This window comes from Mesoplodon bidens, assembly GCF_964165515.1.
Source record: "Mesoplodon bidens genome assembly, chromosome: 1".
Classification (NCBI taxonomy): Eukaryota; Metazoa; Chordata; class Mammalia; order Artiodactyla; family Ziphiidae; genus Mesoplodon; species Mesoplodon bidens.
This window is the reverse complement of record NC_138176.1, coordinates 110,415,756-110,441,825: the sequence shown is the minus strand read 5'-3', so window position 1 is coordinate 110,441,825 and position 26,070 is coordinate 110,415,756. Positions and strand designations below refer to the sequence as shown.

Below are 26,070 nucleotides of genomic sequence, written 5' to 3'. Positions count from 1 at the left end.
CTCCTACTTGATAGAGCTGATGTGAAAATAAAATAAAATAACCAATGCAGAGGAATGTTCAAAAATACTGTTCAGGTGATGGAGTAAGATGCTATTTTCAGAGGCTTGTGTCTTCAGCCTACCGATTAATGGGAAAAGATATCCCCGGCTTAAGGAAGGAGAATAATCTACTGAGTACCCTCCAAAAATCTATAATCTATGACTAGATTGTTACTCTGAGTACCTCAGCTTATCTCCTCTTATCACTCCTTCTGCAGAGGAAGGGGCTGATCACACCCGATAACCCTCATTGAGCTTCTCCAGATACACATAAAGCTGTAGAAACGTCGGCTAGAATTGTATGGCATCCGGAGTATCTAGTCTCTAAACTCTTAAAGAAACAGGAACTGCAAGTCCAGACTATGGCACCTACACGAATAACTATCTTATATGATGTGTGCATGTGTATTTTTAAGAGTCTTATCCATCCCTTATAGGGAAAAGCACGCCGCCCATCTATCCCATGGGTTGTAGTGAAACTCCCCAGAAAGGCTTTGAGCTGTTGAGCATGACATCAGTTACAGGTAGAACGTTAATCCAAGACAAGATACGGATGCGGCGGTTGTCATCACTCGCTCCAACTGCCTCCATGGTCCCTCTGTCCCCAGGTACCTGAGATGGCAAGCACTTTGGCTTCAAGCAACGCCGGCAGTTGGGTTTCAATATCGTTAACTTTCTTCCTCAGGGCACTGCAGAGTCTTTCACTCATACACACCTAGAGGGAGAGAGACAGCCATGAGTCATCATGTATTTACGTAAAAGTCAGAGGGCACCAGAGCGCCAGACAGATTCCTGGGTTTATAAGTAATAAAGGGGGTGATAAAGAGTAACTGGGGACCTCCCTGGTGGCGCAGTGGTTAAGAATCCGCCTGCCAACGCAGGGGACACAGGTTCGAGCCCTGGTCCGGGAAGATCCCACATGCCACGGAGCAACGAAGCCCACAAGCCACAACTACTGAGCCCGCATGCCACAACTACTGAAGCCCATGCACCTAGAGCCCATGCTCCACAACAAGGGAAGCCACCGTAGTGAGAAGCCCACGCACCACAACGAAGAGTAGCCCCCTCTCGCCGCAACTAGAGAAAGCCCGCGCACAGCACCGAAGACCCAACACAGCCATAAATAAATAAATAAATAAATAATTTTTTTTAAAAAAAGAGTAACTACAGGAGAGTTCTTAAAAAGCAAGCAATGCATAAAGGAAAGAAGGAAGAAGGGAAGGGAGGGAGGAAGGGCTAAATAAAGCAGGCACTGGCATATTCCCAGCATAGATCCTACAGCTCTCACACACCTGAACACAAAACTGAGATGCACTCGCACAACAGAGCACAACCACAAACTAAAATAACTCCAGCCCTCTGCCTGCTCCCTCCCGGGGCCTCTGCATTCTTACTCCTTCCTTCTGATTGGTTCAGCTTGTCCCTGGTGACTCAGTTCACTCACAGCCCTCAGGGCTCTGCCCTGGGAAGAAGGGCCTTGCCGGTTACCCACAAAAAAACAGCAAGCCCTCGGCCCTCCCTCCCCTTCCACCTGTCCCCTGCTGGATGTTTATCCATAGCGCTCTCTCCAGCTGACACACTGTCTTTCTTCCCTTGTTCTTTTATTGCCTTTCTGGATAGGATACGTGCTATGGGAGCAGGGATTTTGATCTGTGTCTAACACGTAGTAGGCAGGAAAAAATGGTACACAGATGTTACAATCAAGGGCAGAGCATTCCTAGTTGACGTTGTCTGATAATACTCGAGGGCAGATACTTGCTGGGATGTCAGATTTGAAAAAAGAGACAAGTAGATCTCAAGGAGGTTTGCAGGTTTTATCATTTCACTTCCTACATGTTTCTTGTTTTTTTTTTTAAAAAAAATCTTAAATCTCAGTTTCTTTTTCCAGATGTCTTAGGTCATTTTGTATTTGTTCGAAGCTAAACTATCACAATTTTTTCTTTTATTTAAAGCAGAAACCTCATATTCAATTGCTATCTATACTCAGGTTAAGGAGCTACCTAAAAAAACCTCCAGTGCAACAAAAGCACAGAGCACAGTTGAATAACAATGAACACATATGTGGAGACATTTTGGGGGGCGCCCACAAAGGATGTTACCTAGAAGCAACCCTCTTTTCTTTTTTCTTTTTTTTTTTTAAACCCTACATTTGTTTATTTATTTATTTTTTTGGCTGTGTTGGGTCTTCATTTCTGTGCGAGGGCTTTCTCTAGTTGTGGCAAGCGGGGGCCGCTCTTCATCGCGGTGCATGGGCCTCTCACTGTGGCGGCCTCTCTCGTTGTGGAGCACAGGCTCCAGATGCGCAGGCTCCGTAGTTGTGGCTCATGGGCCTAGTTGCTCCGTGGCATGTGGGGTCTTCCCAGACCAGGGCTCGAACCCATGTCCCCAGCATTAGCAGGAAGATTCTCAACCACTGCGCCACCAGGGAAGCCCAGCATCCCTCTTTTCTTGCTAACAGTCTAAAATTCCATTCCGACACAGAGCCCAGAGAAAATGTAATCTCCCCAGAAGTTTCCAGATCTTGCTAGATACGATCAACTTGAAATGCTTTGGGTACCTCAGACTGAAATGGAGATTGTTTCTAGAATCAACGCAGACCTCACCCATCCTGCCTAAAATGTGACACCATTTCCCCCATGGCCTTCAACATGTTCTTTTCCATTAAGCGGCTGTAATTTCCCACATCTCTTTATAAAACTTACTTCCTGTGTGAAGGAGACGGCGTGGAGGCCTCTACCCCAAAGCTCATACCAGGAGAGCTGAGCAACCATCATCCGAAGTCATTCATCTGGAGACCCCCTCTCAACAGTCCTGAGGTTTGTCAGGGTGTCAGGACCGGGAGTTTAAGGAAGGTGCTCCAGACACCCGCCCCGGCTAAGTCTCACGGGCTCAAGGCCAGGGATGGGCACGACTCTTCCCATTGGTCTAAGCCTGTCACCAGAAGTCCCAGGACATTTCTGTCAACTCCGTAACACCAGCCACAATTGTTGTGCCTCATCCAAGTACATCCAGTATTTCTGGTTTTAGCTCGCAGTCTCTCTTAATCATAACTGGGTCCGTTTCTCTTCTGTTGAGCAAGCTGTCACTATTAATATGAAACCACCTCTAAATCTTCTTATTAAATTGCAATGTACATTCTTTCAGGCACTGCTGGATGTAATCTAATATCTAACAACCTCCGGATACCCCATTTATTTCCAATGCTTTCTTCCATCTCATTTATCCCCTAATTACCTTTGGTTTGGGGAAACCATAAGAGTTGAAAAAATGTAATGAGTGGAAGGCAGGTGCCAGCTCTCTTTGAGGAAGGATTTGAAAGAATATCAGATTACTGTGTCTAATTCACTGAAGAAAGAAAACTGGGCCAAACTGCGACTTTTACCTCAAGGTCACCAGTCCAGAGGGGAGAGAAAGTTGTTGCGTGTGACTGGGCAGTTTTGTTCTAATTCTCTGTAGACTAACATATGCCCCTCCCATACACACACATTCATGTATGTGCACATGTACACACCCACCTATATACACACACGCGCGCATGCACGCATGCCCCAGAAAATCTGCATCTCCTTTTTAATTCCAAATTAAATTGGACCCTGAGGAACTCATTATCAAATAGAGCTTTTAAGTTTACACTTTAAAATCTTAGGCATGAATTCCTTAATTTTATGGAAAAGCAAGGGAATTGTAAGTTTTTGTAAATGTATTAGAGAAAGGATGAAAACAAAACAAACCACTTCTGGCATTTGAGCCACAGTAGCTGGAGATGATCAACAAATCCCAAGGTCGTGTGCATATGTCTACATGTGTGTGTACACAATATAAAATGTCATAGAGGGCTTCCCTAGTGGCTCAGTGGTTGAGAGTCCACCTGCCGATGCAGGGGACACGGGTTCGTGCCGCAGTCCGGGAAGATCCCACATGCCGTGGAGCGGCTGGGCCCGTGAGCCATGGCCGCTGAGCCTGCGCGTCCGGAGCCTGTGCTCCGCAACGGGAGAGGCCACAACAGTGAGAGGCCCGCGTACCTCAAAAAAATAAAAAATAAAAAAAAATGTCATAGAAAGCACACACAGATAAACACCGTCTGTGTTACGTATTATGCACACCTGCATCCTCACTGCTGGGATACAGACTCATTTGTAGGGTCTGATGCTCAATAAACCCAAACCCAAGAGTCCTTCCACATCTTAATACTACACAGAAATTAGGACACACCTGATAAATGGCACAATTTACAGTAGGAAATTCAGGAGGATACCTCCACCACCTCCCCCATTACAGGAAGCTTTGGTCTCGCCTCACCTCCCTACTGGCTCCACCTGGAGGTCACAGTGGCAGATAGGGCACGAATGCCAGTGGGCTACATCACCGGCACTTATAAGGCAGAAATTCAGGTCTGCTCTCCAGCATCCCCTCCTGCCTCGTATAATAAAACTGGTGGGGCTTCCCTGGTGGCGCAGTGGTTAAGAATCCGCCTGCCAACGCAGGGGACACAGTTTCGAGCCCTGGTCCGGCAAGATCCCACATGCCGCGAAGCAACTAAGCCCACGTGCCACAACTACTGAGCCTGCGCTCTAGAGCCCACGAGCCACAACTACTGAGCCCATGTGCACAACTACTGAAGCCCATGCGCCTAGAGCCCGTGCTCCACAACAAGAGAAGCCACCATAATGAGAAGCCCGCGCACCGCAACGAAGAGTAGCCCCCGCTTGCTGCAACTAGAGGAAGCCCGCACGCAGCAACAAAGGCCCAACGCAGCCAAAAATAAAATAAATTAAAAAAAAAAAGTTTAGACAAAACTGGTGAACCAAGCCAGTCGTCCTTGACCTGCAGCTGGGCAGGGGGCGAGGTCTCAGCCGAACTCAGCCTGGGAGCCTGAGGTAAGGCCCTTTCCCGAGTTCTGCCTGCAGATTCAGGTCCCCGCACGGCCTTGAGTCTCGTCCTGCCCTTCCTCTCTGGGTAAGCACCCCTGGGCGGTTCTCTGGTTCTCCAGGAAGGCAGGGCGGGCTTCAAGCATTCCGCGGTTCCAGGGCCCAACACCGTCCAACTAACCGGCAAGACAGTCCTCACAGGAAGCTCTCCTTCCATGCAGGGCAGAACTGCCCATCAAACTGCTGCTGTGTGATTTTCAGCAAAATCATTTAATGTTTTTTTCAGAAACGAATTAGACACAAACGCTGGGAAAAGGACCAGAGCCACTGTGGACATTTTTGCCAACAACACATCCCCCATCTCGGCTCAGCTAGGGTTTCCAAGATCCCAGCAGGTCTTCCTGCTCTCTTCCCCAGGGAACCGAGAACAAGAAAAGCTTCCTTCCAGGCCAACAGACTCTTGTCTGCTTTGCTCTCTGCTCAGAAACCTGTTCTTTTCACATTTCAACTATCTTATAACCACCCTGGTTCCCAAACCTAACACAAATCATTAATGATTAAGACCTAGTTCTCAGCCTCACCTCTACTAATAAGTCACAGGGTAACTGATCCTACTTCACAGTTTGGCAATGAGTCATGGGGTTTAAGTATCTCTGCTAGGAAGGGTTTTGTTTTGCAAACTGTGATTATCCTAACTAACCAGACACAGACTATTTAAGTGAATTGACTACGTGCTCCCAGGGAATAACCTCTATCACTACACAAACCAAGGTCTGAAATGAAGTACAGATAGCAGATAAAATAGGCAAAATGATTTTGAAGTCAATTTAACTTTGAAAAACAAAGGATAATCATCTACTAAACCACTTCCCAGTCTGTTTGTGAAAAACCTGAACCCTGCCCTTCCCGAAGGAAATGTAATTAACTTCTCAGTTCACTCCCATCCTGGAAGCCTTTCAAGCAAAGGCATTCGACTGCACAGCAGCAATCATCTTCCCTTCCCCAACACTGCAGCTCCTTCTGAAGCAAAGGCCAAAGAAGTCAGCCCCTAGGCACCACAGTCAGGCCCTCCACCATGGGAGCAGCCCTCGGCCCTGGCTCTTTTGGTTGGCTCATCGCTTGGCCTGCAGAATGGCTTTGCCAGGTCTGTGTTTTGTCCAGAGCCCAGGTGTTCTCTGACATGAAATTAAGTCCAAAGAAAACTTCAGAGACTTCTTTAGAAAGTGGGCATGGAAAGGTACTTACCTTAGCAGTGATCTCTTTAAGTGACAAGTTGAGGGATTTTATCCTTTCCTGGAGGCTAGAAGAATTAGAAAGAGGACATTGGTCTTCTTGGTAACAGTTCAGTCCCACCACATGTAGGAACACTGAGAAACAGTGAACCTTGCATCAGCCTAATGGCTGAAGAAGAACAGTAGCAAAGACAATGCCAAATTGGTTCCATTTGACTATAATTAATAGGTTACTAAGAAGCAGATTTTTCCCTCCCTAATTATGCTCTCCTTAGGCTGGTATTAAAACCTATTCTCGTTTCTATAGTGCACTTCTACGGACAGAATGAACAATCCAGATGTGCTCCTGGCAGCAAAGGATTCAATTACATTCCTACCACTACCTTCCAAGAAGGATGGTCTACACAGGGTACTGTTTCACAGGCAGGTAATCCAGTAGTATTTATTTGGGTTTCCTGTGCAATTCAACCAATAGGCTCCGAGCTTTTCCCTGCTTCTTTTTTCTCCTTAGCACTATGCATCTTCACATATTTATTTACTCAGGTAATTTCTCTCTCCCCACTTTGGAATAAAAGCTCCACAATTGCAGCAGCTGCCCACATCCTCTTGAGTCCGCTCCTGTATCCTCACTGCTTAAAATAATTCCTGGAGCTTATAGATGGGCACTCAGTCAATATCTGCAGGATGAACGAATGAACAAATGAGTGAATGAAACTAACACTCAGTCTTTATTCCCCACGTTGTTATCTAAAGGAGAAGAAGTATACGCAATCATCTATAATAGAAGCTACATGGAAAAGTTACGATAAGGGGAATAGAAACCCAGTACTAGAATCAAACTGCTACATCAGAACTGTCACAGGCAGCATATTGTCCCCAAGTGAGCAATAGGACAATAACTTGTGTAGCGATTTAGAAAACTAGGGGATTGATGGGAAAGCTCCATGGAAGAGGTGGAAAGTGAACTGGGCCTCAAAGGTAAAGGAGGGAGAGTGAAATTTCAGGAAGATGAATCCAACTGGCCAGTGGTTCACAAGGGTGAATTGTGAGAGATAAAGGTAAAAAGGGGAGTGATGGGGGCAGGGACAGGAACAGGAGGTCTACCTGACTCTGTGATGTTTGTTTGTTTATTTATTTAGGAAAATAAGTGGGGAAAATGCTAGTATTTGCTTAATCTCCATGGTAGGTAAATGAGAATCTGTCATATTTTTCAAAGTGTTTGGGATATTTACAACTAAAATAATTTTTAAAGGAATATAAAGGACTATCCATAGTCAGTATTGAATGCCAGGCTAAGGAGTTCTGAGCTTTAGCCCACAGCCCATGGGAAATCGTACCATTTCTAAGCAGGAGAGCAATAGGAAAGAAACGGGGGTTTGTTCTGGAAAAGTCATGGCATTTTGATCAGCTAAATGCTGTTCCCCTGAAACGAACACATTGTAAATCAACTATACTTCAATGTTAAAAGTAAATTAATTTAAAAAATAATAATGATAGTATCTTATAAATAGGCTTTCCCAGGCACACACAAAGACTAGTTCATGTGCCAATAATTAAGACAAAATTTATGGGAATGTTGTTCTGAGCAAAAATGTGAGAAGGGATTCAGAGGAAGAAACACTGAGTGCGACAAACCAGGCAGGCACCTTCAGCAAAATGCGTGAGGTCTAAGGGCTGCACAGAGTGACAGAAGTCAGCAAGGAAAGGAAGAGCGGTGAGGGCATCTGATCTAGAGCTCTGCACTCATTCATTCCTTCACAAACGCATTAACTCTCCCCTTATCTATAGGGCACCTTGTAAGTTAGAAACTTGGAGCGTGAAGGCAAGGTTCTTGCCCTCAACTCCTCAATGCTGCTAGATGGGTGCCCCCCTTCAAAATAAAAGTTACAGGTACTAGAAGGGAAGAGGTCACTTAGTTAACCTGTGAGCTGCAAAAGGGGAAGGTCAGGTTTTCTGGGGTCTTGGGGGGTGTCAGGAAAAGCTCCTATGCAGGGGTTGCAAAGCATCAGAGCTAGGTTGCCAATTTGCTGATTGCTGTTGATTTCTTCAGCTCTAAGAACTGGTTTTGAATGTTAGCACCTCCACCAATCTGTGATTTCTGAGCACAAGCAAGCTCATTTCATTTGCAAATGCCCTGAAACTGGTGCAGGTACATTCTAAGCAAAGTCATCCCCACTTTAGAGCTACATTCAGCAGAGGAGGGTGTCCCAGGGAAGCGGAGGTCAGCCCAGATGACAAACAGCAGGGCATGGGGCAGCAGGTTTTTCTGAATCCAGGAGTCGCAGTATGACGAAAATCAGTGTGATCGATGGGAACAGTGGGATCCTGCCTGGAGAATCCTAGACACTGGCTGCATGGAGATTGGGTCTTTTGAAGGGAGGTAGGTCTGAAGGGCAGGCTAACATCTAGAGTGGGGAGCTGACCAAGATGCTGGAACTGCTGGGGAGAGGTGGGCAAAGGATACCCGAGATGGGCCCCTATTGATTCTAGTAGCAGCACCACTCTGTGCTGGTGCTGTCAGGCCTCCAAACTTGGGCAGAAATGCACAGCCTTTGCCAGGCTCACGGGAGTTCATTCAACTAATACCTTTTCAATAAACGGTTTTCCACAAAATTGATCCTATATTTAATAGTATCTTTTTTTTAATGTGGAATCTAAAAAAAGAGATACAAATGAACTTATTTACAAACCAGCAACGGACTCACAGACTTAGAAAACAAACTTATGGTTACCAAAGGGGAAAGTTGGGGGAGAGGGATAAATTAGCAATTTGGGATTAACACATAAACACGACTATATATAAAATAGATAAAGAGCAAGAACCTACTGTATAGCACAGGGTACTCTACTCAGTATCTTGTAATAACCTATATGGCAAAAGAGTTTGAAACAGAATGTATTGATATATATGTATAACTGAATCACCTTGCTGTACACCTGAAACTAACACAACATTGTAAATCAGCTATACTTCAATAAAAAATCAACTGATTTAAAATAATAAGAATAATAGTATCTTATAAATAGGCTTTCCCAGCCTCACACATAGAGACACGTGGAGAAGACGGTCATTTACGAGCCAAAGAGAGACGCCTGGAGCCGATCCTTCCCTCATGGTCTCGGAAGGAACCAATGCTGCCCACACTTTCATCTCGGACTTCCAGCCTCCAGAACTGTGTTTAAGCTCCACAGTCTGTGGTACTTCGTCATGGCAGCCCTAGCAAACTAATACATTTGGGATTTTCCATTTTTAATAGTACGGTTAATCACATGTGTTATTAAGATTCTACACACTGGGCTTCCCTGGTGGCGCAGTGGTTGAGAGTCCGCCTGCCGATGCAGGGGACACGGGTTCGTGCCCTGGTGCGGGGGGATCCTGCATGCCACGGAGCGGCTGGGCCCCTGAGCCGTGGCCACTGAGCCTGCGCATCCAGAGCCTGTGCTCCTCAACGGGAGAGGCCACAGCAATGAGAGGCCCGTGTACCACAAAAAAAAAAAAAAAAAAAAAAAAGATTCTACACACTGGTGCTCCAGGGTCCAAAGAAGAAAAGTATACACTGTGTGGCAGCCACCGGACGACAAGAGACAAGATGGCTCTTCTGTTTGCTTCAGACTAATAGATGGTTTCATTTTCAACCCACCCAAGTGGGAGACTGAGAGCCCCTCCAACCATAGAGTGTAAATATTCTCTTTTTTTTGTGGTATGTGGGCCTCTCACTGTTGCGGCCTCTCCCGTTGCGGAGCACAGGCTCCAGACACACAGGCTCAGCGGCCATGGCTCACGGGCCCAGCCGCTCCGTAGCATGCGGGATCTTCCCGGACCGGGACACGAACCCACGTCCCCTGCATCGGCAGGTGGACTCTCAACCACCGCGCAACCAGGGAAGCCCGAGTGTAAATATTCTTGTCTTGCAGTGTAGGCGCTAAAGACTACACAGGTGGTTATAGGAAAGTTGTATGTGAGAATGTCTTTGAGTTTTAAAAAAATGATTATGGGGCCATTGGGTTAGTGCAGAAGCTCACAAGTGCCTTAGCTTCAGGTTAGGTGTGCAAAGGGGCTCCCATAAATCCTCCTGCCATATCACAAGAAAAACACTACCATGGATGTCAAAAATATCAATAATAAAACATTCCATATGGGGAGGTACAGACTGCTTTCCAGCAATAAGTAGAAGGGAAGTGGAATTGAAGTCAGTCATAGTAACTAATCTAAATAGTACAAGCCAAGACTTGGCCAAGGGCCAGAACGAGACATTTATAGGGAAGAATATCAGCCAGACAATTTGGGTTCAATGACTCAGGGTGAGAAACAGTTCTGAGGAAGAACAGTCCAACCGGAGGAGCACCTCTGCTGCTACCACGCTGGCCCAAGCCATGGACACCCTCTTCTGAAATGCTGCAGTGGCCTCTGAACTGGTCCCCTGCTTTTGCCCTCACCCCTCTACAGTTTATTCTTAAGCCTGTAGCCAGAGTGAGACTTCTCAAGCACCGCAGTGCAAATCCCTTCTCTAATGCACCCAGGTAAAGCCACATCCAACGAGCACCAACACGGCCCATCTCCCATCACCTCGTCTGACCGCGTCTCCTACGACAACCTCCTTTGCTCGCTCTGGCCGGCCACGGAGGCCTCCTGACACGCCTCGAATCCACCTCGGCTGGCGCAGACCCCTCTGCCTGGATGCTCTGCCGCCCCCCCACCTAGACACACACCAGACCAACTCCCTCCTACCTTCCAGTGCTTACTCTACTCTAACCCCTCAGGGAGCCCAGGCTGACTACTTAAGTGCATCTAAATCCCATCTCCTAGAAGTCCTGCCCTCTTTGACTTATCTGTTTTGGATGGTTTCTTTTCATAGACTGTGTACGGGTTGAATTGTGTTAAAGTCCTAACCCCCCATATCTCAGAATGTCACCTTACTTGGAAACAGGGTCGCTGCAAATGTAACTAGTTAAGATGAGTTGCTAGGGTGGGTCCCGCGCCCATATGACTGGCGGAGAAATTTGGATTCAGAAGCACACGTGGAGGAAAGACGGTGTGAAAAGATACAGGGAGAAGATGGTCATCTGCAAGCCAAGGAGAGACTTGGGACAGATCCTTCACTCAAAGCCCTCGCCCACCGTCACCTTGATCTTGGACATCTAACCACAATAAACGTCTGTGTCCGAGCCACCCATCTGCACTACTTTGTCGTGGCAGCGCTAACAAATTATTACAGACTGGCAAGGGAAGGGAGACACGTGGAGAGCCAGGGGCCCCAAGTAAGGTCCATGGCTGTGCAGAGGGCACCCGGAGGTCTCAGCCTGGAGCCCACCTCCAGCCAATGCTAAGTGAGCCCTCACTGCTGATAAACTGCCGAGACCAGAGGGTCACTCTACAAATTCAGAGTGACTGTGCTTAGAGCACCTTGCTCGTCTTCCTCAAAAGCCTATAGCTGCATTGGGTAACTATTTGGTTACAGAATCCCATGTCCTAGTCTAAGAGCGACTAACTCTTTACTCCCTGTTTCTCCAGATTCTGTCACTTAGGGAAGCATAACTCAAAGGCTTATAAGAAACTTGAACCCGTACTCTCTCACAGGTATACTTTCAACACCTCTCATAGAGCCAAGCAACAGAGGCCTCTGCCTGATCTCCTTAATCCTGGAGTGAAGCATCCCCAGGGTCAAAGGTACGTACCCACCCAGAGCTGATCCAGGCAGCCAAGACCAGAAGTGCCTTCCCAAAGAGCTGTGAGCCTGCTTCCTGTCAGGGCCTCTTCTCAAGGCCTTGCTCCTGAAGGGTGGACCACACTGCAGTGGTCAAGCACTGGCTACCTGGAAGGGGTGGATAGTTCTTGGACATGCAGGCCAGGGGTCCCATCACGGTGCAGGACAGACCCCAGGATGGGAAAACAAGTCAGGAGTTCCACTGCTCTGGGCCGCAATGTCAGGGGGCCTGGATGACTCCTCTGTGTTCACGTCCTCAAGAAACCGCCCATGTGCTCTTCCCCCATTTGTTACGCTCGTTCCCACCCCCGGGAAGCCAGCCACCACTGCCCTCAGCACCAGCCTCGGCCGTCAGCATTAAACCCACAGCCAGGATGCCCACCACACACGCACCCCAAAGACAAGCCTTTGGAGGACGAACTCTATTGCTACTCTTGTCCAACATTTGATACAAAAGAATAGTAATGGCACACAGAGAATTCCACTACCACCCCGCTCACTTTCTACAGAACTTCCTCACCTGCAAAGCGAGGAAGCTGGAGCAGGTTCTTTCTGAGAACGTCCCAGTCCTACCATCCAGTATCCTTTACTATTCTACCACTCAAGATTCTTTTGCTCATGTTATGTTATTTGTAGACATCTGGAGAATCTAAAAAACACAACAGGTCATGTAAAATGCCAGACAACATTAGTGACAGAGGCAGAAATATAGGCCATTTTTACTGTCATTTTTACTAAGCAACACACGATGGTTTCAGCCCTCAGAACAGAATTGTGCAGGAAGTCTGCTGTCTGCTGGCCATTGCCCATCTGTCTTCCTGCCTGTGTATACCTGGCCGTGTGTTGAAGTCCCATTTTAGCAAAAAGCTACAGGAGGAGGCATGTCAGTTTCCTTTCCAGTCTTCTCCCTGTCCCCTGTCCTCATCCCCAGTTCCATCCCCTGTGCCTTGTTTAGTAAAAATAAGTTTAAGAATGAGAGATTGTTACTGAAGCAAACTAGAAATGGCATAAAGGGCAAAATGACAGTTGCCCTGGCATACACGCTACTTGGGTCTCAATTTAAAATACATACACATATACAGATATCCTTGACATTAGCAACGTTGCCAATTATTGCTCAGGCCTCTAACCTTCTGTCAGGGGCAAGTGGTTAAGAAAATGACAGCAAAAACGGCTCTAGGAAATGCAGGATTTTATCTGCTTGGCTTTTTCCTTCCTTCTACCCTTCTCTCCTCACAGCTGATAATATCACATGTCACCAGTGGGACATAGATGGGGCACAGACAACAAAAAGGCCAAGAACTCCTCCAAGCTTCAGATGATCTCATAAAGGCACGATGGGACACATGTAGTCATCAGAGGCAAGCCATTCTCTGTGGCTGTAAATGCTATCAAGCTGGCCGTCTGAGACATTTACTCTTGGGAAAGGCTGCATGCAGTGGAGAGAGATTTGTACCAAGGGCTGGCACCCCTGTGGGCCGTCTTTGTCACCTTGGGTACAGCACGGAATCTCTGTGCAGTTCAGTAGTGGGGATGGGAGCCACGCACAGGACAGACCGATTCATGCTCGTCAAACAGCTAGCTCATGTTTTGGGGACCTTGGGTGGAATGAAGTATAGAAACATTTTTTAATAAATCATTTCTACAAATAGCCAAACCTATATTAGACTAATAAATATTTCTGAGTAATCTGACAAAAATCAGCCCATGAATTTTTAACTAATATATTGGATGTTTTCCTCTCTGGCCCAAGCTGGGGAGATTAAATGAAAGAACCAAAGCAAAATTGGCCAGAGAAATACTTGCACTTTTAGCCTTTTGATTCTTCCTCTGAATCTGGATCACATTAGTGACTCATACCCTTACAGAATATTTCTCCGAATTTCAGGGATCCTGGGTCTCAACTTTAACGAGGATACTTCACTCCGCTGCCTTTGAGTCTTTGTGGTAAAGTCCAAATTCTCCAACTGACTCAGCAAACCGACACTGAGATGTCACATGTGATTAGGTCATAAACTCTTTTTAATAAAATACATCTATGTAGCTCATATAAGCACTCCTAGAAGGGATAGCTGAGAGAGAGAGATTAAACACAAGGATTTCCAATTTCTTAAAAAAGACTTCCTGGGGTCAAGGTGTGATGTGAAGATACAGCAGAGGAAAGAGCCCGAATACTGAATTTGCAGAATTCCCCAAATTAGCTGAGAGGAATAAAATAGTGCACACAGGCATGCACGCGCGCACACACACACACACACACACACCCTGGTCCCAGGCCATCTCTTGTCAATTCCCATCTCCACTGAGAAACGCTGCCCGACTTTACAGAGTCACAGCTTGCATCTAAGTCCAGTTCCATCAAGAATCACAGCTTTATTCTGAACTGATGAATCTGGTATTTGGCTTATCCAAATATTCCAAGTGTTAATTCAACCAGCTCTTTCTCACCTCCTCTCAAACAATTTTATTCCAAACTGAAACTATAATGCATAGGCCAAAAACATTTTGACTTACAGACATTTGTCTGAAATAGCTTTTAGCTGTCCAATAAATAAAAATAACAGGAGTCAAAAATAGAGAACAGCCTTATGTTTAGATCATAACTACGCTCCTATCTACTCCTTCCTCCCAAGCTGTTTAAAGATAACTTTTTACACACAATCAGAAAACAAAATACTGGCCTCTTATTTTCTGAAGACTGGTAACCAAGATGGCACCAGATTTTCAACTATTGTCATAACCCAAATGTATTTAAACATTCGAAAAGATTTCAATTCTTGGGCCTCTAGAGCTTTTCTCCACACAACTCCTGTTGAGTTCAATCCTTCAAACACTACAATTTGATCCAGGGGGAATACGATCCTGCCTCTGGGTTTATTCTGTTAAGGGATCCAAAGGCAACATCAGATTTCCATTTCAATCACTGTCCCCCTAATTCTGACTACTTAATAACTAATATCCCATCTTTCCCAGGGTTTTTAAAAGAAATGCTTGCATTTCCATTTAATCCTAATTTTTTTTAATGTATGTTGTTTCTTCTACATTTCTAAACATGTATACTTTCCATAATTCTGAAGTTTACCCAAAAGGTTTTACTTTCTGCTTTGTGTCCATTGTGATTTTCTGAGTCATCTTTAATTACCTGCTAAGGACAAGCATATTCACATAAAGCTGCAGGCACAGTTTAAACCTTACGTTTCTCTCAGGCTCTTTCAAAATCTGCTTACAAAGCAAAACATCAGTCGGATCCCTGAAACTGGGCAATACTATACATTTCATTTCCTATTTTAGTTTCAGTGGGTAAGTTAAAGATTTACACATTTTATTGGATAAAGTCTGCAAAAATAGACTGCTGATGAACAAAATGAATAAACAGCAAGAAAAAAAATCCAGTTGACTAAACAAGTAACTGAATAAGGAATCAAACACCAATAATCAGTACTGCTCAAAGAGGAAGCTGAGGAAATTTGCCCAAAAGGATGTACAAAGTAGTTATGATAGTGGCGGCCAGGATGAGCACAGTAACAAAAATGACCCTCACATATAAGGCACAAGGCCCCCCTGCACGGAGCTAAAGGAAACCTAGAGGTTTTGGTCTGGGTCCTCCCCAGCAGCACAGGGCAGATCAATCAGCCCTTTAGCAGCTTGGAAAAGATGTGCTAATGACTGACTGAAGTCCCAGCCAGCAATGAGCAGGTGTTCCCAACCTGGGGGTATTCACTGTAGTCACCGGGAAAGGGTCTCTCTGAGCAAAACTGAATTACTTCTGCAGGAAGAGCTTAAAACCGTCAGCTCAAGGTCTGAAAAACAGTTTAGTTTGGTGTATTCCTTTAACATCTGAAAAGTTAAAGCAGGGACTAAAAACATATGCCCTGAAGACAGGAAAACACTCTTGGGATATGTCAGGAATAAGAAAATTTGGTGAAAGGGAATAGAGGATTGCAGAAGACACCCAAACTACACAGAAATTAAGTGCAGGACAGTTCTCAAGTTGACAATAATGAAAAATAAAAATTGAAATTGACCAGAAGAAAAGCTCTTAAAATAGGCCACATGCATTCACGTAGGCCGAGAGCTAACCCAGAGTCACAGCACTAGGAGAACCAGCTACAGTCTTTTCAATCTTTGAGAATCCATGAGGCTGCAGTTGAAAAAAATTTATCAGATACCTAAGATATAAAAGAGGCGTGGGGCTTCCCTGGTGGCGCAGTGGTTGAGAGTCCGCCCGCCGATGCAGGGGACGGACATGGGTTCGTGCCCCGGTCCGGGAAGATCCCACATGCCGCGGAGCGGCTGGGCCTGTGAGCCATGGCCGCTGAGCCTGCGCGTCCGGAGCCTGTGCTCCGCAATGGGAGAGACCACAACAGTGAGAGGCCCACGTACCGCAAAACAAAAAAAAAAAAAAAAGAGGAGTGGATGAGTCTACATATTACGAGCTTCCCAAATGAACTACCTAAATAATAATAATAATAAATGTTGTAAATTCCTTGAAGAAAATAAATCACAGGGAATTTGTAAAATATTAAAATGCAATACTTAAAAATATATAGCCATTTCCCACCCTCCTTTGTTCTATGTTTGTTTTAAATCTTAATAAATTTACTCCAGCACAAAATAAAGGTTTTTTTTAAATGTGTAACTAAGATGAGACTCCTGCTTTGAATTCCTCAAATACACCCAACAAAAAACAAAAGTCAGGGTCCTGTTTTTCGGGGTGAGTGGCATCTGGACCCACCCAGATAGGTGGTAGTTTCAAGTCTTTTCCTTCTTTTCCAACCCTTTCCATCTTTTCCAAGTTGTACCTTGATTAATATTTCCCATTGCCTGTGACAATGACTTTGCAAAGAAAATGGGAGGACACAATGGTGAGTTCCCAATTCTGAACAGCGGCCGCAGGGCAATTTCAGCTCCATCCGTGTCTAGTTCCTGCTCATCATAAGTGTTAGAAAAGAAAGAATCTGAGCACCGCAGCGGGGATGGTCATGGACTGCCCAGGAAAGGTTGCAGGGGAACTTACTTGGGGGCGAGGAGGAACAGAATTACTGGGGGTTTTTTTAAAGCAGTTTATTTTAACCTATTTCACAAAATCTGAATGTGCAAAGTGTTCTATTGATAAATGCAGAAGGGACCTCCAGCATCACCTAGTTCACACCTTCATTTATAAGCAAGACTTCCTGTTCCAATGGCGCTGGCTGGTCCTCTCCTCTGGCAATTCCTCTTCTGCTCTCCTGTCTTTGGAACTGCTACCCACCTCTCTGACTCGAGCCAGTTGCCTGATGGTCTCCCAGGGTTGCCCGTGTTTAGAGACCCGTTTGTTCCGATCCCTTTCAGGGGCCACCAGGAAATCCGTGGGACATAGAGAGAACTCACTGGCCTGGAATGGCAGTGTTCTCTTTTGCTTGGACCCCTGACCCATGCTCTGCCCAGCTGCACACCTTTCCATTGCCTTTCCATTGCTTGCATGGACACTTGGCTCCAAGCCCCACTCTCTCCCAGGCCATCCGTGTTAACCTTTTCTCTCCCTGCCCCATTTCCAAAAGTGATCAAAGATGTCAGGACACTACTGCTGTGTGAATCTGGACCCTTGGCAGCCTCCTCTTCAAAATATACTGCAAAAGGATACAAAATTAATGCACAGAAGTCTCTTGCATTCCTATACACTAATAATGAAAAATCTGAAAGAGAAATTAAGGAAACACTCCCATTTACCATTGCAACAAAAAGAATATAATACCTAGGAATAAACCTACCTGAGGAGACAAAAGACCTGTTTGCAGAAAACTATAAGATGCTGATGAAAGAAATTAAAGATGATACAAACAGATGGAGAGATATACCATGTTCTTGGATTGGAAGAATCAACATTGTGAAAATGACTATACTACCCAAAGCAATCTACAGATTCAGTGCAATCCCTATCAAACTACCAATGGCATTTTTCACAGAACTAGAACAAAAAGTTGCACAATTTGTATGGAAACACAAAGAACCCCGAATAGCCAAAGCAATCTTGAGAAAGAAAAACAGAGCTGGAGGAATCAGGCTCCCTGACTTCAGACTATACTACAAAGCTACAGTAATCAAGATAGTATGGTACTGGCACAAAAACAGAAACATAGATCAATGGAACAGGACAGAACGCCCAGAGATAAACCCACGCACATATGGTCACCTTATCTTTGATAAAGAAGGCAAGAATGGAGAAAAGACAGCCTCTTCAATAAGTGGTGCTGGGAAAACTGGACAGCTACACATAAAAGAATGAAATTAGAACACTCCCTAACACCATACACAAAAATAAACTCAAAATGGATTAAAGACCCAAAGGTAAGGCCAGATACTATAAAACTCTTAGAGGAAAACATAGGCAGAACACTCTGTGACATAAGTCACAGCAAGATCCTTTTTGACCCACCTCCTAGAGAAATGGAAATAAAAACAAAAATAAACAAATGGGACCTAATGAAACTTAAAAGCTTTTGCACAGCAAAGGAAACCATAAACAGAATGAAAAGACAACCCTCAGAATGGGAGAAAATATTTGCAAATGAAGCAACTGACAAAGGATTAATATCCAAAATATACAAGCAGCTCATGCAGCTCAATATCAAATAAACGAACAACCCAATCCAAAATGGGCGGAAGACCTAAATAGACATTTCTCCAAAGAAGATATACAGATTGCCAACAAACATATGAAAGGATGCTCAACATCACTAATCATCAGAGAAATGCATATCAAAATTCCAATTAGGTATCATCTCACACCGGTCAGAATGGCCATTATCAAAAAATCTACCAACAATAAATGCTGGAGAGGGTGTGGAGAAAAGGGAACCCTCTGCACTGTTGGTGGGAATGTAAATTGACAGTCACTATGGAGAACAGTATGGAGGTTCCTTAAAAAACTAAAAATAGAACTACCATACGACCCAGCAATCCCACTACTGGGCATATACCCTGAGAAAACCATAATTCAAAAAGAGTCATGTACCACAATGTTCACTGAAGCACTATTTACAACAGCCAGGACATGGAAGCAACCTAAATGCCCATCGACAGATGAATGGATAAAGAAGATGTGGCACATATATACAATGGAATATTACTCAGCCATAAAAAGAAACGAAATTGAGTTATTTGTAGTGAGGTGGACGGACCTAGAATCTGTCATACAGAGTGAAGTAAGTCAGAGAGAGAAAAACAAACACTGTATACTAACACATATATATGGAATCTAAAAAAAAATGGTTCTGAAGAAACTAGGGGCAGGACAGGAATAAAGACGCAGACATAGAGAATGGACTTGAGGACACGGGGAGGGGGAAGGGTAAGCTGGGACGAAGAAAGAGACTGGCATGGACATATATACACTACCAAATGTAAAACAGATAGCTATTGGGAAGCAGCCACATAGCACAGGGAGATCAGCTCGGTGCTTTGTGACCACCTAGAGGGGTGGGATAGGGAGGGTGGGAGGGAGAAGCAAGAGGGAGGGGATGTGAGGATATAAGTATACGTATAGCTGATTCACTTTGTTATAGAGCAGAAACTAGCACACTATTGTAAAGCAATCATACTCCAATAAAGATGTTAAAAAATATATATTGCAAAAACCAATATATTGCCCAATATATCCTTACAGGGTTGTGAGCAAAAATGAGCATTTTGTAAACAATATTGACATTTAAATTAATGTGTTATTATTATTACCAATCAAAATAAGAAAGACGACATGATAAATATAAGAGTTGTCCTGAACACTGAGGATGCCGTCTAATCAAGGAAGCCTTCCTGCAAGAAACGTCAGTCTCACGCTCCTTATATACTCCAAACTCACTGCATTGGCTCTCTGGGCAAAGATATGTCTGCCTCAGGAATTCCTGGGTAAAGCAATGTATCTGCTTTAAAAATAAAGAAAAGTCAGAATCTCATCTAGCACTTTCAGCAGCACAAAGAGGTCCTTCTCCTCCAGATGAGCCCTCATGCTCTTGGTCTCATCAAGCCATTGTTCCTGACAAACCAACCAGGTGAAGAAGGACAAAGGCAGAGAAGGAAGAAAAGCAAAGACCAGCAGTAGAGACTGAAGAACACAATCACAGCAAGTGGAGAAGCAGCTTGGAGACCACGGGCGTTTCTTTGGAAGTCTCTAAATTGTCCCAGTTTGGCAGCATCCCCCGGGCGCATCACTGGGACACACACAGCTGTCCCCCTGCACACACCCACTGAGAATCTGCCTCGCTCCTCTCGGGTCCCGGAGTCTGTTTTCCGATTCAGGCCTTGCTGTTTCACTGTCTTTTCACTCTAATAAGATACGTATCTGAGGGGAAAGTCGGACTATTGATTTTTTTTTCCAGTCAATTGTGAACTGCTGAATTTCATTATTTTAGATCTCACTTGAAAAGAGCCGTGACATCAGCCTGGCTGCTCATCGTGGGCTGAGGGCAGGTGTCATGGGGAGGCCGGAGCACCTCCAAGAGTCGGCCAGCCTCGCCGGTGGGGGCCCTGAGCAGTTAAGCAATGGGGACCAGAGAGCAGGCCCGGCTCTCTACCACCACCCTTCCCCAGCTCAGATGCGCCCACCGAGGTCTGGCCAGCCTGGCCGTAACCAGGGCTTCAGTTTGTTTTGCAGTTTGTGCCAACGGATGGTAAAGAGATGTGACATGTTTCTTCCAAATGTACAACGAGAGACAATTCATCCATGAGCTGCCACAACACATTTCAGGCAAAGCATGAAAAATTCCAGGAGCTGAGGAATGAACTCAACCACAGACTAATACAAACCAGCCAAGCGTCTCTGAAGAATGTTGGAAAGTATCGTCCACAGCCCTCACTCAGATCTGTTGTTGCTACTCTGATTGTTCCTACCTGGCTTTACGGTCAGCCAGGGTCACAGCTGGCCCTGTCCCCACTGATGTTCAAGGCACTCAGACCACCAAGAGGGGCAGAGCTGATGGCCCTCGAGGCAGATGAGCTGCAAATCACGACCCTCCTCTACTTATAGAAATAAACAGATGGACACTCACACCCCGAATGCAGGCACGCCATCCAGGAAAACCCCAGAAACAGTCACCTCCTTCCTCCCTGTGTCCCGATTCTTCCCCTCCCCTACCCCACACCCTAATCCCACTACAGAGAGGGGGAAGGATGGGTTTCCGTAGGGGAGGATCAGGCTCACTAGAGAAACCCGTCCTTCTAGACCTCTCCCATCAAAGGAAGACTTGCAGGAGGAAACAAGGAGTTTGTTCTAAAGCTGAGGGACTGGAATCCCAGGGATGAAGGAAAGTCCAACTAACGTACAACATACATCTTTTGAGTGGCTTCTGTCTTTCACACGTCCCTGCCCTGTAAGCTTCCATATTGCAGAGTTCCTGATACCCAGGTACTTAAGAAAGTTCTCCTCTTATTCACTGGAAGACAACCATTCTCTCTGGCTCTATCAAAAGGCAGCTCTCGGGCTTCCCTGGTGGCGCAGTGGTTGAGAGTCCACCTGCCAATGCAGGGGACACGGGTTCGTGCCCCGGTCCGGGAAGTTCCCACATGCCGCGGAGCGGCTGGGCCCGTGAGCCATGGCCGCTGAGCCTGCGCATCCGTAGCCTGTGCTCCGCAATGGGAGAGGCCACAACAGTGAGAGGCCCGTGTACCACACACAAAAAAAAGGGGGAGCTCTGATGTCTGGGAAGGCAGCTCTTTCATTCCAGCCTGCTAAGACATTTGATCTGAAACACAGATGTCAGAAAATTGAAACTGCTGCTTTGATTTCTATTAAAATATCCAAATAAAAAGCCGTCAGTTCTCTGGTCCCCAACAGGTGCCCTTCTACTTCCAGCCCTTCTTGAACAGCAGCGGCCCAAGGATTCCCCACAAGCTACAGTCTGAAAGGAAGGTGCCCACACAAGCAGTCTCCACCAGTGAGTCACTCACAAACGCCAAGTGCCCTCAGGAAGCTCCTTCTCAAGCGCAATGTGCGGCTTATCCAGGGAAAGCAGCATAGCCTCCCCGTTGAACCTGAACACTGTGGAATCAGCCAGAATCGGCTCCTCCCCAGACAGCACCATGAGTTTCTAGCTGGCCTCTGTGAAAAGTCTTCATGGATGATGAGAATGATAGGATGTCGAATGGTCTGTTTCTCCAGATTTCTGTAACCTCTCTTTATAAGACCAAGATGTTCCTGTTTCACAATTTGTCTGGATCTCTTCATCTGGCCTGAGAAGAAACTACAGTTGACCCTTGAACAACACAGGTCTGAACTGCAAGAATCCACTTATACGCAGATATTTTTCAGTAGTAAATACTACACAGTCAGTGGTTGCTTGAATTCTGGTATGCAAAGGAACCACGGATCCAGAGCGCCAGCTTTGAATTACACGGGGATTAATCCTCACATTATTCAGGGGTCCACTGTACTCTCACAACAAACAAAGACGGCTACTGATGCAGATAAGATGCATTCTTCTAGCTGGGGCACCTATGGGATATCATTCTAAAAGAACACCAATCCCTCATAGCAAAAACTGTGATACAATTAGTTAAGATACTAGGCCAAGCAATCTCTGATCTGTTGGCCAATAAAACCACATCGGCTTCTTTCAAATGCTCCATTTCTAGGAGTGAGTAGCACCGCCTGTCAGCTTGGCAAAAGCATACCTTCCTTCTTATGGAAAGCACACATAACAATGATGGTTTTCCCATTTGATATCTATGGCGGGGAACAGCATGATGCCTCCCTCTCCGGGTGAAGAGAGGAAGCTGACCAGACAAAACCTGCACCTGGAAGGCGCCCCCTGCACCACCAAGTAAATAAAGGAGATGCCAAGGGTCAGCTCCTGCAGGGTCCCCCAGATGACGAGGATGCCTCAGGGTGGTCCCTCTCCAGCAACATGAAACCCCACTCAGTGCTGGCGGTGCTCTCACAGCGAGGGTCCTCAGCACAGGTGGAAGGTCACACTATGAGCTAGCCATTGAATTGCCCGTGTTGCTTTTTGTTTTCAATCACTCTGGAATTTTCCCTCCCACCCTTTCCACGCAACTGTTATAGTCCTTCTTTTCCTAAGACTCCCTCCTACACTTGAGCCCTCGTGGGTTCAGGTCACTGAGATGCCTAGGTGTCCCTGCAGGCAGATCAGCACAAAAAGTGAGAGCCTGGGACTTCCCTGGTGGCCCAGTGGTTGAGAGTCCACCTGCCGATGCAGGGGACACAGGTTTGTGCCCCGGTCTGGGAAGATCCCACATGCCGCAGAGCGGCTAGGCCTGTGAGCCATGGCCGCTGAGCCTGCGCGTCCGGAGCCTGTGCTCCACAACGGGAGAGGCCACAGCAGTCAGAGGCCCGCGTACCACACACACACAAAAAAAGTGAGAGCCTGCTCCTGACCTGAACTCTGTAACCTCCGTGGGCACAGGTGGATTCGGGGATGATGGGTCCTCCCCGAGGAGTGTTCAACAGCCATTCTTACATCGGATTTCCCTAAGAGCGTCATAGAATCAGATTGCCACAAAGCTTGAAAGGTCTTTCAAGAGCCTGTTCAGTTGATTAGAGCACTGGATGACTTGGCAAAAGACACACCTTTATTTCGTCTGCATCTCATCCTGATGAAAAGGCAGGCTGGAGCACATGGTCAGAATAACAGACTAGAAATGGTAAGATCTGACTTCAGGGGCCCAGCTCCATCAGCTGCCACACTCTGGAGCTCTTTGTTTTAGACTAAGAGATCTCTAAGCGGAAACTATCTAAGTTAGGTCTCTTACTAGCTGCATCCCCAGGAGATTTCCTGAGTTCTTATTTCCTCAACTGTTAAATGAGAATAACAAGAAGAGCCTGCCCACCACGCTGGGCTGCTCTGCATGCCATGAATTAGCAAGTGAGAAAGCAGGCACCCTGCCACCTGTGTGTCTCTGTATGGGGACAGGGCACACCTGCAGGGACGCTGCCCGGGAGTTCAGCTCAAAACACAGAGGCTTGGGCTTCCCTGGTGGCACAGTGGTTGAGAGCCCGCCTGCCGATGCGGGGGACATGGGTTCGTGCCCCGGTCCGGGAAGATCCCACATGCCGTGGAGCGGCTGAGCCCGTGAGCCATGGTCGCTGAGCCTGCGTGCCTGGAGCATGTGGTCCGCAACGGGAGAGGCCACAACAGTGAGAGGCCCACACACACCGCAAAAAAAAAAAAAAACACAGAGGCTTTGTGAAATACTGCAGTGGGCTCTAAGCTCAGCACGTCCTCCTTCTTCCCCTCAAAGTGCTTGTGAGAGAGATGACAGGAGTGAGACAAACCTCTGCACTGTTCAAAGCAAAAGGAGAAATAAGTAGGACACATCTGGATGGCGGGACCAAAAAAGGCTCACTTTAAGCTTCATGTATAAATGTGTGCTTTTATAAACATAAAAATAAATGTACATGTATATTTCATCTTATATATTACACATATTCCATATATGCATCTGTCTAATATAATGCATACATCACATGTATAATTACATATGATACATAATGTGTATTATCGTGCGTGTGCATGTGTGTATGTGTGTGCATGTGTGTATGTGTGTGCATTTGTATGTGTGTATGTGTGCATGTGTGTATGCGTGTGCATCTGTATGTGTGCATGTGTGTATGCATGTGCATGTGTGTGTATGTGTGTATGTGCATGTGTGTATATGTGTGCGTCTGTGTGTGTAGCATGACTTCCATAGGAGAGACAAGGGAAGCAGGAGTAGGAAAGATCCCTAGAGGCCAAGGCTATACCATAAGGACACAGGCGAAAGTGAAGGAGAAAGAACGCAGGCAGACTTGATGGTGCGTTTCTTTTGGCTGAAATCTGGCAACAACACACATCTCTTCCCCCTCCCCATGGGCATGAGCCCGGGGTTAGAGTTCTGCAGGGAAATATCAGGGCTGGGAGGGGAGGGGAGGACACCATGAGCAGCTCCCTGGACAAGCATCCAGTTTCGATGGGCTGGATCGGGTGTGGTACACGTGTGAGAGGGGACAGTTACTCGCTGAATAGTCTAAAACACATTTGGAAGGCAGTTAGAAGGCTTCAGAAGACTGAAATCCCCGTGATAAAAACGACAGGCAGTAAGCATGGTAAAGCACTTGCTGCCACCCAGGCACCGTTATACGAGCTTTATATGTATTAACTCAGTGCATCCTCATAACAGCCCATCCCTCCCCTAATAATAAGTGGTTCCAGCTAATAAGCGGTTGAGTGAGGTAATCAGATGGTAGAGTCCATATTCTCAACCGCTACAGGGGGTGACGTTTTCTTAAGTATTTTCTGCAGCGTAATAACCAGGCAGAACTTTCATCCCCCTTCCTGCCCTACACCCGCCGCACCTGCAGGCCTCACCACACCTGCGTGTTCATCCAGGCACGGCTCACTTTCTGTCTAACATGAGTAAGGGTGGGTTCTGTCTTTCACCATATAAGGTTATGACCTCCCCAAAGGCAAGAGGTCCATGTGTATCTCTTGGGTCTCCCACGACGCAGAACACAAGGAAGGTTTTCCCTCTATAGCAAGTGGATAAGAAACTAGGCTATGGGAGGGAGGGAGACGCAAGAGGGAAGAGATATGGGAACATATGTATATGTATAACTGATTCACTTTGTTATAAAGCAGAAACTAACACCACTGTAAAGCAATTATACTCCAATAAAGATATTAAAAAAAAAGAAATTAGAAAGTAAAAACTAAAACTAAAAAAAAAAAAAGAGAGAGAGACTAGGCTTTGACGTAATGAACAGGAATTTAAGTATCAGTTTTGCTCTTATTAATTGAGACTTCGGGCAAATTATTTGACCTTCTTAAACTCTCTTGTCCTCCTCTGTGAAATGGGTATAATAATAGAAGCAACGCATAGAGTAAAGCTTAGCACAGTGCCTGGCACATAGTAAGACTCAGTAAATGTTAGTGCCATGAATAATAACTCATTCTTCCAGGCCATTGATTGGGTCTCCTCTCTCACAGCTCACCAGCCTCTCCTGTCTCCAGCTGATCATCCTCAGCAAAGGTTGGCATCCAAATCTCCAACCAATTGAGCTCCAGTGGATCTCAAAAGGGAAGGAAGGCACCCCTGGGGCATTTGGAAATGAGAAAGGTCCATATCAGAATGGAGAGGAATAGTGGTATTTAGTGGGTTGGGTAGCCAGGGTGTAAAATATCCTGCGATGTGCAGGACTGCCCCACACCATGAAGAATTTTGCCACTCAAAATGTCAACAATGCTTCCCTTGAAA

The 26,070-nt window shown here is 45.9% G+C and overlaps 1 protein-coding gene across 3 annotated transcripts in view; it reads right to left on the bottom strand.

The window, feature by feature from the left end:
* Positions 1-26,070, bottom strand: part of DISC1 (DISC1 scaffold protein) — a 361,524-nt gene that overhangs the window by 213,715 nt on the left and 121,739 nt on the right. For all 3 annotated transcript variants that reach the window (XM_081223881.1, XM_081223879.1, XM_081223880.1), the window contains exons 7-8: positions 6,153-6,207; positions 652-754 (exon numbers count right to left, since the gene is read on the bottom strand). In XM_081223881.1, coding sequence (XP_081080007.1) covers positions 652-754; positions 6,153-6,207 — 158 coding nt within the window. The remainder of the gene's footprint in view (positions 1-651; positions 755-6,152; positions 6,208-26,070) is intronic.